At 43.6% G+C, this 13,822-nt stretch overlaps 1 protein-coding gene across 1 annotated transcript in view; it reads right to left on the reverse strand.

Moving 5' to 3' along the window:
- Nucleotides 1-13,822, reverse strand: part of DRP2 (dystrophin related protein 2) — a 105,766-nt gene that overhangs the window by 49,567 nt on the left and 42,377 nt on the right. Inside the window, exons 5-9 of the mRNA XM_030210279.1 lie at nucleotides 12,943-13,089; nucleotides 12,233-12,311; nucleotides 10,272-10,332; nucleotides 4,302-4,363; nucleotides 1,600-1,674 (exon numbers count right to left, since the gene is read on the reverse strand). Of these exons, the coding sequence (XP_030066139.1) occupies nucleotides 1,600-1,674; nucleotides 4,302-4,363; nucleotides 10,272-10,332; nucleotides 12,233-12,311; nucleotides 12,943-13,089 (424 nt within the window). The remainder of the gene's footprint in view (nucleotides 1-1,599; nucleotides 1,675-4,301; nucleotides 4,364-10,271; nucleotides 10,333-12,232; nucleotides 12,312-12,942; nucleotides 13,090-13,822) is intronic.

Here is a 13,822-nt window from a genome sequence, read left to right on the forward strand (position 1 = left end):
CTCTCTTATCTGCACCCTTCTCCTCCACTGCTAACTCCAGACTCCGTTCCTTTTATCTTGCTGCACCATATGCCTGGAATAGACTTCCTGAGCCGGTATGTCAAGCTCCATCTCTGGCCATCTTCAAATCTAAGCTAAAAGCCCACCTTTTTGATGCTGCTTTTAACTCCTAACCCTTATTCACTTGTTCAGAACCCTTATTTTATCCTCACTTTAATATTCCCTTATCTCTTGTTTGTCCTGTTTGTCTGTCCTAATTAGATTGTAAGCTCTGTCGAGCAGGGACTGTCTCTTCATGTTCAAGTGTACAGCGCTGCGTACGTGTAGTAGCGCTTTAGAAATTATAAGTAGTAGTAGTAGTGAGAGGAGGAGGCTACAGGGAAAGGGAGACCTATGTGGCGGGGGGGTGTGGAGAACTGTGTGGCCGGGGGGGGGAGGGCGGAGACCCATGTGGCTGTGGGGGGTGTCATGAACTGAAAAAGTTTGGGAAGTCCTGGCTTACAGAGTGCTATGCATAAATTGTAATTAATGCCATTTAGCATCAATAATTGCTTAAGTGGCAATTATTGGCACTGATTGGCTTAACTATTTAAGTTGCATGTGGACATCCAGAATACATCTGGGTATGCGTTCACAGTTTAAGTCACACTGTATAGAATCCAGGGGTATGTATGCACATGTGTGTGTATATTCGTATTCTGGTCATTTATGCACATTCTTGGTGCATGAACATTGGTGTCCTCCTTATAGAATTATCCCCTTGGTACATGATAAGATGATCAGTCAACTAACTCAGGAGACTGACTGGCTGACAGATCAGTGGTTCTAATCTAAGGAGGATCCCTTACACTCAACCAGAATGGCAAGTGTGACGTGTCCATCCTCTTCTTCATAGGTCTATCATTTTTTAAAGAAAACAACAAGGCAGGCAGACCGTCAAATCCAAAGTGGAAGAAATAAAAAAGGCAGACCTTGTAGAAAACACGGTCTTTATTAGTCAATAAAAAGCTACCAGAAGTTTCAACTTAAAATGCCCGACATGGCCATGTTTCACCAGAATTACAGGCTGCGTCAAGGGCAGCAGTAACCAGCTGGAGTAAAACTTCAGAATCAGCTTTACTGGTGAAGCTGTTGAAACGTGGCAAGCAATACTCTGAGGTAAGTCTTTATCTGAAAACGCTGTGTATTCTGTAAAACCAATGGCCACATCAGCGTTTTATGTTGAAACTTATGGGAGCTTCTAATTGACTAATAAAGACCCTGTTTTCTACAAGGTCTGCCTTTTGTTTTTTGGGTTTTTTTCTCTATCATTTTTTTTCTCATTCACTAAACTGAAAATATGGCATCTGTGGGACTACTTGCCAGCATGCACCTCCTAGCGATACTTTCTTGCAGTGGCTGGTGCCTTCCAGTCACCTCAGAAGGTCCTAGATTAAGTTACTTCTATGTTGGGGTGACAGCTTTTAAGCCAATTAGCTTTGGATGAATTTTGCTGGATCCAGGTGGCAGATGAGGCAGGAAGCCTTATCCTCGGGAGTGGGGTGGGGACAGTAAAACTGGGTGGCAAAGGAAGTTATGAAGAATTCAAATGTTTCTTACAGCGGAGAGCCTTCTGTACACGACGCAGCTTCATGGCTGTCCGATAGGCAGAAAACTTAATGTTGTTCAGATCAGCTGCAAAAAATAAAACCCAAGAAACAAGAAAATACATCATATCCAGGAACAGAGACAGAATAATGAACACTATCACACAGGCCTCTGAGAGACACTGATTCAACCTATGTGGACTCAAACTGTTAAGATTCTTCACAGACAGAACTGCTGCCGTCTGAGTCTGTCGAAGTGTGTGTGTGAATCTGTTGTATGTATGTATATGCATCTCTCTATGAATGTGTCCGTTTACTAGTGCAGTGCTGCCAAGGGGGCCCACCCACTCAGCAGGAGATTTAGGGACCATCCCCCCCCCCCCCCCCGCTCTTCCCACTCCGCCCACAGCTCCACCTAGCCCTGCCCATAGCCCCACCCCCGGTACATGCCAATTCGTAGCCAGCAGCAAAAGAAATGGCCTTCCTGTCCAGGGGCAGCAGAAAACGCCTTCATAAAACATCAACTTCTGCTACCGAAGGATCAGCAGCAACTGAAGATGACATTTTATGAAGGCATTTCCTGCTGCTGCTGGACAGGAAGGCCACTCATTGGGAGATTCCAGCTGCCCAGTGAAAGTGTGGGAGATGGCTCGCAAAAGCAGGAGTCTCCCACTGAAAGCAGGAGACTTGGCAGATCTGCTAGTGAAACCCCACCCCCTAAAGGAAGGGGGTTTTCAGAAACAGAAGGGGAAAAAAAGAAATTTTTGGTTAAAATGATTTTGAAGGCAGATTATTCTCTCTGGCCGAGGTAAATTGTCTGGGAGAGAAAGAGAGCTGACATATTTTGCTCTGGCAGCAGTCTATGAGAGGAATGCACCCATTTGAAAATTGTTATATCACTGAGTAGCACAGTGAGTGAGATATGTAAATCACTCACTGGGAGAAAAAAAACAGATTAACGATCCACATTTACACACTTTGAACTGTCCATTAAAGTTGATACAAGGTAACTGAAGCTGGGTGGGGGTAGGGGGGTCAGGGAAAACTGTTCACCAGACTGAAAATATTTGGGACACTCTAGCTGTGACCTTCCTGGAATATAGATCCAGACTCAATTTTAATTTGAAATGCACAGATTCTGCCTAGGATCTCTGGTGCTTGGCTCTGGTGCTTGGTTGATCTAGCATGCAGCGACCTGTACTTCTGATTTCCCCCACTGAATGCCCTAAGAGAAGCAAGACTACAATCCTTGCATGTAATGGGGTAAACCCAGGACTGGATCAACTCTGTAAATTTGGAACTGGATGGTGGACCATACATGCACATCTGTATCTGACTTTTTCCTTGTGCATCTATGGTAAGTGGCTCCCATACCTGTCCCGGGGGAACCACAGCCAGTCAGGCTGTCAGGATATCCTCAATGAATATTCATGAGTTTGATTTGCATACAATAGAGGCAGTGCATGCAAATCCTAACTCATGAATATTCATTGCAGATATCTGAAAACCTGACTGGCTGCCCCCCACCCCCACCCAGGACAGGTTTGGGAACCATTGGTCTATGCATTAGAGGTGTGTGCACCTGTGTAGGTCTGTTTCAAGGGTAATAGGCACCCTAGGCAAACCCTCAGCCTTGTGCATCCTCCAATAAACTTGGCTCACCAACAACCATAATCACCCCTCCCAGAATAATCTTAGTAAATAGATTATTTGAAAACTGCCCGCCCTCCCTGCTGGTAAAAGTACCTCCTGTTATTTCTTTTAGTTTCTATGGTTGACAGAACCCATTCTACTTTGACTCCAGGTGGTCTTTGCCATGCCCCTTCCCCCTGATACTGCTGCCCAAGGTGACCACCTGGTCCTGCCTACTGTTTAGGCCGGCCCTACACCTATGGATGTCGAAGCCTGTTTCTGAAAAAAAGAGGTGGAGCTTGCTTGAAGACAAAACGTCAATTTCTCAACAAGCAATGAATGCGCTACAGTGATCAAAAAGTGCTGTGGGCCTGATAAATGCAGTAAGGAGTATAATATGTACAAGGCACCTCTGTTGCAACAAGACAATCAAAGGGATTAGCGTGTAAGCATCAAAAGCTCAGTAAGGCAAATTGGACTCCTGATGAAGGCATATAAGCTGAGGAAAACAAGCACAGCGGGGGAGGGGGAGGGTGACACGAGAGGTGATGTAGAACAAAACCATCCAATGGACTCAGAAAGTTCACATCAGAAGCTTTATTCACAATAAAACGGACACCCTCCGCACAAGTCCAGGAAAACAAGCACAGCGGGGGTGACACGAGAGATGATGCAGTTTTATTGTGAATAAAGCTTCTGATGTGAACTTTCTGAGTCCATTGGACGGTTTTGTTCTGCATCATCCCTCGTGTCACCCCCGCTGTGCTTGTTTTCCTGAACTTTCCTGTGCGGAGGACTCTTGTTGTTCTTCTGTGTTTGGCATATAAACTGAAATACGGACCATGCTGAGTCCATCTGCAAGCAAGTGTTTTATTATATCCATTTGATGTTTTGTCTTCAAGCAAGCACCACTGTATGTGTTTAATAAAGGACTTGTGTTTTTATCCTAGCTCATCGCATTGGTCGTTCCAACACCTTTTTTTTTTTTGCTTGTCTTGGTTTCTCTGGGTGTGTTTTTGGGTTTCCCCTTTTCTAAGCCTGAACCTGGGCTTTGTGTAATCTGTGAGTAGTGACCTCTCTCACCTAATGTTTGGTACAGTTCTATCATCTTGGGATGGTCCCAGCATGTGGTTTGAGCTTGATGGCTAAAGAGGAAGAAAGCAAAGTAAAGCAAAGCAGAATTAATTATATCAGCAACTGGAGGGACAGATCATTCAATCATCTGTCTTCCATGAAGAGGAGATCCATTTTCCAATTAGGACTTAATGCATCTTGAGAGTTTGTGGGGCGTAGCCAGACACCCATTTTTGGGTGGGCCTGAGCCCAAGATGGGTAGGCAGAAAAACCCCACCCTGTTCCACAGTTGATTTGGTTTCTTCTCTCACCTGCATGCCATATGATCTCTCAAACAGATCCCTCTCCCACATACCTTTTAAATAGCAGATTTTTACTGGCAGCAAGCAGCAACTAATACACACTGCTCATGTTGGCCCCACAGCCTTCCCACTGATGCAACTTCCTGTTTCCACATACAGTGGGGGAAATAAGTATTTGATCCCTTGCTGATTTTGTAAGTTTGCCCACTGACAAAGACATGAGCAGCCCATAATTGAAGGGTAGGTTATTGGTAACAGTGAGAGATAGCACATCACAAATTAAATCCGGAAAATCACATTGTGGAAAGTATATGAATTTATTTGCATTCTGCAGAGGGAAATAAGTATTTGATCCCCCACCAACCAGTAAGAGATCTGGCCCCTACAGACCAGGTAGATGCTCCAAATCAACTCGTTACCTGCATGACAGACAGCTGTCGGCAATGGTCACCTGTATGAAAGACACCTGTCCACAGACTCAGTGAATCAGTCAGACTCTAACCTCTACAAAATGGCCAAGAGCAAGGAGCTGTCTAAGGATGTCAGGGACAAGATCATACACCTGCACAAGGCTGGAATGGGCTACAAAACCATCAGTAAGACGCTGGGCGAGAAGGAGACAACTGTTGGTGCCATAGTAAGAAAATGGAAGAAGTACAAAATGACTGTCAATCGACAAAGATCTGGGGCTCCACGCAAAATCTCACCTCGTGGGGTATCCTTGATCATGAGGAAGGTTAGAAATCAGCCTACAACTACAAGGGGGGAACTTGTCAATGATCTCAAGGCAGCTGGGACCACTGTCACCACGAAAACCATTGGTAACACATTACGACATAACGGATTGCAATCCTGCAGTGCCCGCAAGGTCCCCCTGCTCCGGAAGGCACATGTGACGGCCCGTCTGAAGTTTGCCAGTGAACACCTGGATGATGCCGAGAGTGATTGGGAGAAGGTGCTGTGGTCAGATGAGACAAAAATTGAGCTCTTTGGCATGAACTCAACTCGCCGTGTTTGGAGGAAGAGAAATGCTGCCTATGACCCAAAGAACACCGTCCCCACTGTCAAGCATGGAGGTGGAAATGTTATGTTTTGGGGGTGTTTCTCTGCTAAGGGCACAGGACTACTTCACCGCATCAATGGGAGAATGGATGGGGCCATGTACCGTACAATTCTGAGTGACAACCTCCTTCCCTCCGCCAGGGCCTTAAAAATGGGTCGTGGCTGGGTCTTCCAGCACGACAATGACCCAAAACATACAGCCAAGGCAACAAAGGAGTGGCTCAGGAAGAAGCACATTAGGGTCATGGAGTGGCCTAGCCAGTCACCAGACCTTAATCCCATTGAAAACTTATGGAGGGAGCTGAAGCTGCGAGTTGCCAAGCGACAGCCCAGAACTCTTAATGATTTAGAGATGATCTGCAAAGAGGAGTGGACCAAAATTCCTCCTGACATGTGTGCAAACCTCATCATCAACTACAGAAGACGTCTGACCGCTGTGCTTGCCAACAAGGGTTTTGCCACCAAGTATTAGGTCTTGTTTGCCAGAGGGATTAAATACTTATTTCCCTCTGCAGAATGCAAATAAATTCATATACTTTCCACAATGTGATTTTCCGGATTTAATTTGTGATGTGCTATCTCTCACTGTTACCAATAACCTACCCTTCAATTATGGGCTGCTCATGTCTTTGTCAGTGGGCAAACTTACAAAATCAGCAAGGGATCAAATACTTATTTCCCCCACTGTATATGGGAATACATCAGAGGGAAGGCTGTGGGGCCAGTACAAGTAGTATGTATCAGTCGCTGCTTGCTGCAGGCGAAGATCTACTATTTACAAGGTATGCAGGAGGGACAGTTGTTGGGAGTTTTCAGCTGGTGGGGCTTGGGAATCCCTGCCAGCCACATCATAGGTGTGCTGCTACTGGGTGGGCACTGGTATGAAAGCAGCAGAACTAGCTGGAGTCTTTAAAATGGCCCCTGGCCTGTTTGCCTTGCCTCTTTTAGCTTTAGCCCTGGACATCCAAATGTTTTATCCAATATGATTTTTAAAATATTTGCATAATTGTTTAGAATGAAATCTAGAGCTCTGTTTTCTTAACTATTCTTTTCTGAGTCTGTTCCTCAGTGGTTCATGCTTTGCATGTGTAACTCTTCAGTGGAGTTTAAAACAGGATCAAACCAGCAGGACTAGATTTAAGTCATCATGGCGGAAGAGGCCAAGGAAAAGAAACTTTCAGACACCTTAAATACTAAAGCTGAATTAAGCTCAGTTATTAAATGCTGGGCTATGTCCGTGTCAGTGCAGTCACCCAGAAGTTAGCTGGGCACTAGCCGAAATTCAGACCAGTGCCCAGTCAGCCCAGTGGATAAATTTAGGACATTATTTTTGCTGTCCTAACTTTATGCACTTAATCAGTTAGCGAACTGAAAATGCCAGCTCTGCTGTTTTTCACATGAAATGGACTTTTTCAAAGTCAGTTTGCAGTACTAAACTTTTAGGCAAAGTTCATTGTGCTTGAAGGTTTATTTAAATTTGGCCTTAATGAGCATCTATGATGAAAATGTATGCAAAGCAACTCAATAACAAGCACATGATAAAAGATATTATGGGTCCCGTTTTGCAAAAGAAAAAGACATATTCCTCTGGAAGTATGTTAAATATTTTGGAATGTATGAGGAAATAAAAATTAGTATGTATCAGGGTAACTCTTTCATAGTTTTTGGAACAGGGTCAGCCCAGTAGCACTAGATTTAGAGTCATCATGGTGGAAAAGGCCAAGTAAAGGTGGTAGCTAAAATTTAAAAGTCTCTCATGGCCCAACTCAGAGAAGGGAACCCAGGCCATATCCCACTCTAACTGTTATACTTATGGTGGAAAGTGTGAGCCCTCCAAAACTCACCAAAAAACATATAGGTGACACTTGCAGATATAAGGGCTATTGTAGTGGTATACAGTTAGGTACAATAGATTTTTGGAGTGCTCACGTACAATATAAGGGGGTAATGGTGGGATGTGTACCTGGGACCTTTTATGTGAAGTCCACTGCAATACCCCTAGGGTGCCCCATTGCTCTGCTGTGATGTCTGTGTGGCCAGTCTAGACAGGAGAAAGTAGAGGCTGGCTAAAGGACAGTCCACCACGGGAAATGTTACTTAAACACACTTTATTCACAGCACCAGTTTAGGGACTCAATATGGTCCGTGTTTCAGCAGAACAGACCACCTGCCTCAGGGGACACAATCAAACTCTAAATAAAAGAAAATATACAGCCCTTTTTGTGCATTTTTCCCTTAGACTTTTTTTTTTTTTCAAAAATGGCCCTGAAATATAGACGCACTGAGCACAAAAACATCTAGCAAATGGCCATTTTTGAAACAAAAAGAGTTGTTTTTTTGTTCAAAAATCGCTATGTTCACCCCACTCGATTTTTGGATGTTTTCAGCAAAAACATCCAAAACTGGATTTAAACGTCCTATCGAAAATGCCCCTCCACATGTATCACCTCATACACTTTCACAGCACTATCCATGTCACGCCCCTAAACCCACATCTAGTAGGAAAGTAGCTGAGGAGAACATCTTGTGTTCTTAACCAAGGAAAGCTACACATTGCCTCATTTTAAAGGCCTAGACTGTCCTGGGCACCATTCATTGTTTACCTGTATGTTTGGATTTAGCTCAACCTTTTTCAGTAGTAGCTAAAGGTGAGTTACATTCAGGTATTCTAGGTATTTCCCTGTTCCTGGCATACTTACAATCTAAGGCCCCTGTTTACTAAGCCGTGCTTTTTTAGCGCAAGATAATGCTAGAGACATTAGTGTGTGCTAATTTTTAGCATGCACTAAAAATGCTAGCGCACCTTAGCAAACAGGGCCCTAAGCTTGTACCTGAGGTAATAGAGGGTTAAGTGACTTGCCCGAGTTCCTTGTGATCTTGTGCTTTAACCACTAGGTTACTCCTTCACTCCACTACTGTCATCAGTACCTGAATAGGAGGATAATGTAAAGCCCCATCACAAATATATACGAATTGATAAGAAAATAAAGGCTGGTGGGACAGTTAGTGAATGGATTTAGAAAGGACAGTCTTACTTATGCCAAGGTCCCCTTCCACCTCAAAAATAAACTTAGATTCTGGCAAGATGTTAACCAGCACAAACCTATCTCATACAGGATAATGAGCTTTCAAAATATGTACTTCTCATGATAGAATCCAAATGAATGGGGCTAGTACTTAGAGCAGACAGGTGAACACTGGGGAAGCCAGGATTCAAGTCCCACTTCTCCATCTGAATTTGGACAACTTGCTTCATTCTCCTTTGCCTCAGGCAGAAACTTGAGCTGCAAGACCTATTGTGCCTGAAATGTAACTCATTTTGAGCTTAGGTTTGGAAAGGAGGGATAGCAGTTACCATAAATGCAAATATCCATCAGTGAGACTGCAAATCCAGAGACTGAGGAGTTATGGAAGAGAAAGTTAATGACAGGACACAGGGCCAGCTCTTGGGGAAAATGTGTTTCTGTCCCTCCACTTTGGTGACAGCTCCAACACAGTGCTCTAGCACATCATACCCCTTTTCTCTCTCTCTCTGTCTCATCCTCTGCCTCTCTGCCCATCATGTTTTAAACAAACTGCCCCTTTTTCTCCCTGCCCAGATGACATGGGTAGGCGGGGGGGGGGGGGGGGGGGGTGGAGGCACCAACAGTGCAATGCTCCTTTATGTATATCATACTGTACCAGGAGTTCTCAACCTAGTCCTTGGGACACAGCTAAACAGAAAGGTTTTCAGGATACCCACAATAAATATGCACGTGATAAATTTGGAGGAGTAGCCTAGTGGTTAATGCAGCAGACTTTGATCCTGGGGAACTGGGTTCAATTCCCACTGATGTTCCTTGTGTCTCTGGGCAAGTCACTTAACCCTCTCATTGCCCCAGGTACAAATAAGTACATGTATATACTATGTAAACTGCTTTGAATGTAGTTGCAAAAAAGGAAAGGGGACTTGATATACTGCCTTTCTGAGGTTTTTGCAACTACATTCAAAGTGGTTTACATATATTCAGGTACTTATTCTGTACCAGGGGAATGGAGGGTTAAGTGACTTGCCCAGAGTCACGAGGAGCTGCAATGGGAATCAAACCCAATTCCTCAGGATCAAAGTCTACTGCACTAACCACTAGCCTACGCCGCCACTCCACAGAAAGCCTATATATAATATCATGCAGGCAGGAAATGCAAATCTATCTCATGCACGTTCATTGTGGGTATCCTGAAAGCCTGACTGGCTAGGTGTGTCCCGAGGACTGGGTTGAGAGCTCCTTTACTATACTATACTATCTATACCCCCCTGTTTACTAAGCCGTGCAGCAATGCCAACACAGTCCATTCACTATGTCGGCATTATCATTCCAACAGCCACTAGTGTGGCTTAGTAAACAAAGGGGATAGTCTTATATTCCACTTATTTCTTTAAAAATTCTAAGTGGATTACAAAAAAGAGAACCTCAACACTAGAGGGAAATATAAAATACAGTATTCAGACTACTATCCATCGAACATTATTAATTAGAATGTTGATTTTGAAAACAAAAGCTAGACATGGGCACAGAGCTACAGAGATAAGCAAGTACATCCAGTACATGTAAACTAGGCATAGCAATACACTTACTTGATATAGTAGGGCACTTTGTTTGGTGAAATAGCTCTTTCCCAGGGGACCTGGACTGAGGCTGTAGGAAACGAGACAAAATGTCACCCTCATCTCACATGTTTTTTTGCAGAAAGTTTAGGAGGCAGTTTTATAAGTGGGTACCTAACCTGTGTGTGACAGAGTATGACAGACCTATGTGGGAGAAGCCTATTCTATAACAGAACCTAGGTGCCTAGTTTCCAAAGTTCCATTATGGAATATTAGTGTAACCGGTATCAGCATGTCTCACATCTAGGCGCTCACACTTATGCCAGTCATATAGCTGGTGTAAGTGTGTGTGCCTAAATGTGGCAGGAACATGCATAACTTACAATATTCTGTACATTACATGCATAAGTGGGAGCCCTGTCTATGTCTCACCCATGCTCTGCCCCTCTTGCAAATATGTGCTATGTAAGATAAGCATGTAGTTGCAGAATGTTGATTAGGCAGAATATTGGCAATTACAAAAAGATGTTTGCAAATATGAACACATATGTCATTAGAATAATGGACGCATGTAACGCATATGCTTCCAAAATGCAAGTATGAATGGGAAGATTCGCATGTAAAAATGAAATCAGGTTCTGTTCTGAGGTTCTCGATGGTCAGTAGAGGAAAGTCATACACTATACAAGACAAGTCTTTCAGCAAGCTCCCTTTTAAGGATGCTATCAAAACAGGGAAGAGCAGACAGAGAATGTGGTAAAAGCAATTAATGTAGCTGGGTTTAAAAAAAATGTTTTGGATAAATTCCTTGAGGTACAGACAATAAACTGTTAAGGTAAACCACTGCTTATCCCTAGGGGTAAATAGCAAGGAATCTTGCCACTTTTTGGCCACTATTGAAAACAGGATACTGAGTTAGATGGATCTTTGGTCTAACCCAGTATGGGAGCTCTTAAGGTTTTATGTCTTCTTTCATATCCTGAGTAGATGGAGATCAACACATAATACTTATTAGAATTGTCTTCACAACAAAAGGAAAGCACACTTCTATAGATGTGATAAAGCCATGCATATAAGGGGGAGCCTCAATAGTGAAAGGGTACTGGAGACCGGTTAGTTCCTTCTTGAAAGACCTGACAGGAGTAAGCTTACCAGAGGCCTCTGCCATGTATCTGTTATTGTATATGCTAGAAGAGATTTTGCACAAAAGGTTGCCGAACGTTTGTAATCTAAGTGAAATGAAAGCCAGAAGGCAACAAGTTCCAGAAAATTTGGAGTGCTTACTAAGTGTGCTGGAATAAAGGTTTTGAGAACAGAACATAGAATAAGATCGAAAATGTTTGATCGTTTTGAACAAGGCTTCACAGTTTATACGGAGAGGGGGGAGGTGAGGGGAGGAGATGGGTGAAAAGTTTGCATGTGTAGAACTGTTTGCAAAGGAATTATTGGGGTGTTTATTGTTCTTGATATATGATGAAAATTAAAAATAATAATAAAAAAAAGAAGTGGTAAAGCACAGCCTCATTAACTAAAGTGGAAAAATCACCTATTCCCATGGAGATGACTTTAGAAGCTGTGTGCCACAGCATGTAGCACGTGGGAGTCCCTGTTCTTAGGTCACTCCTCCAGCTCCATGCTTAATATTGCAGTACTCCAGTGAATATCAAAAATTTCTGCTCTCCATCATGGTGGACCACAGAGCGATATACCATATGATGCAAAGGATGGTTTGGTACTTATCGCAGGGTAATCCATGATGGGGACTGTTCACTGCTGTGTCTGGACTGCTGCACTAGTTTGAGTAATTAGTAATTCCCTTATGTCTTATTTGTCCTGTTTGTCTGTCCTAATTAGATTGTAAGCTCTGTCGAGCAGGGACTGTCTCTTCATGTTCAAGTGTACAGCGCTGTGTGTGTCTAGTAGCGCTACAGAAATGATAAATAGTAGTAGATGTAGTAGTAGTAGAGTGCTGAAAAACCATGCTTACATACTGGAAAGGAAGTGTTGGGATCCAGGTCCAAAGTCCCGGTGAGCATCTTGCAGCTGCTTCTGACGTTCATTAATGGAGGCCTGTGGAATGAGAAGGAAAGGCATGAGAATGAGAACCTCTGACACTCCGCACATTTTCATAATACAGCTCCTACCCTATCCCACATTACATCACAGATATATGAACCTTTAAATATGCCTAATCCCTTCACAACATAAGCCCCACTTCCCCAAACTCAATAGAATATTACACAGTCCTTTAATCCTGAAAATAGAATCCCTCTCTCACATCTGAAATACTCACTCTCCACTCTGTTTATGTCTTCAATGTTGTGCCATACCATTTACACAGCATTGACAGGGTGTACACCCCATCTCAAGCATTCTCTTCTTTTATTGAAATATACCTGCTCCTGAAAACCCTAACCTTACCTCTGATGAAGAGACCATCTGTCAGTATAGCTTCCACCATATAAAATTTCAGAAAATAAAGATGTTATATATCAGCACCAAGTGAATTGCTCTAAGCCTTTGCTCTAAGTATTGCCCTTAAACCTCCAGAAAGGCCTGATTTTACACTCCAAGCTGGTTCCTAAATCCTTCCCCAGTACTTCCATCAACTGATCTCCTGCCCTTCCTTTCCAGTTTCCTCAGTTCTTCTGACTAGAGCTCCCCGATACCCTTATCCTCTGAAGTGTTAACCTTTCCGTACCTGCATCTGTTTCCAGCGGGTGTTGATCTGCTCCAAGACCCGGGCATTTTCCATGGAAAGGTGGACATCTGAAATGGCAAGCTGGTGTGCCAGGTCATTAACCAGCTTCACCCCGTCCTTCATTGGAGCAAGCTCCTCCTTAAACAACTAAAGACCCCCCATAACCAGAAAGGACAAGAGAGAGAAAATACCTGTCAGGGCTTTCTTTATTACACTGCAATTGCTGGAAGGTCTCCATGGCAACACACTTCAGTGTCGGAACAGAAAAGGGGATAGGTTCTTGTTCTTGTTGGGATTAGGGAGATCTTCGGAAGGGGCTGGAGGCTAACTAGCTCACACTTGCTATGTCAGGTTTTCAGGATGAGAATGAAACCAACGAGAAGGGAGTCAGCTACATAGCTCAGGTGCAGTATTCTGTTCACTGGGGCTGGCAGGGTTCAGGTATGCCACATAGACAATATGCTTGAGCCTGGGGAGGGAACAACATTTTCTGCTGTTACAGAAAGGGTTACCCCTGTCTTCCACAATCTTAGAGGAGACCTTCCTCCAACCCTGTGGAATATATTCTTAGCCACTCTGAATTTTTTTAATTCTTTGCAATCCAATGGAATGCTAGAAAAAAAAATTAAACATAAGGGGTTGAGGAAATCTGTCCATTGGGTTTTACTTTCATTGAAAGCAATGGAAGCAAAACCCAGACTGGCTCAATCTGTCCTCCTTTTTCTGGAGCCATAGGGTAACCCTCTGAGGGTATAACAGATCACCATGAACTGAAAGGATGATGTTTGGTGTGCGGAAAGAATCGGGGAAAAGGCACACTGAGTCGGAAAATGGGCCATTTTGGACCCACAGATTCCGGAGGAAAAGTCCTCAAAAAAAA

Source organism: Microcaecilia unicolor, chromosome 7, assembly GCF_901765095.1.
Source record: "Microcaecilia unicolor chromosome 7, aMicUni1.1, whole genome shotgun sequence".
NCBI lineage: Eukaryota > Metazoa > Chordata > Amphibia > Gymnophiona > Siphonopidae > Microcaecilia > Microcaecilia unicolor.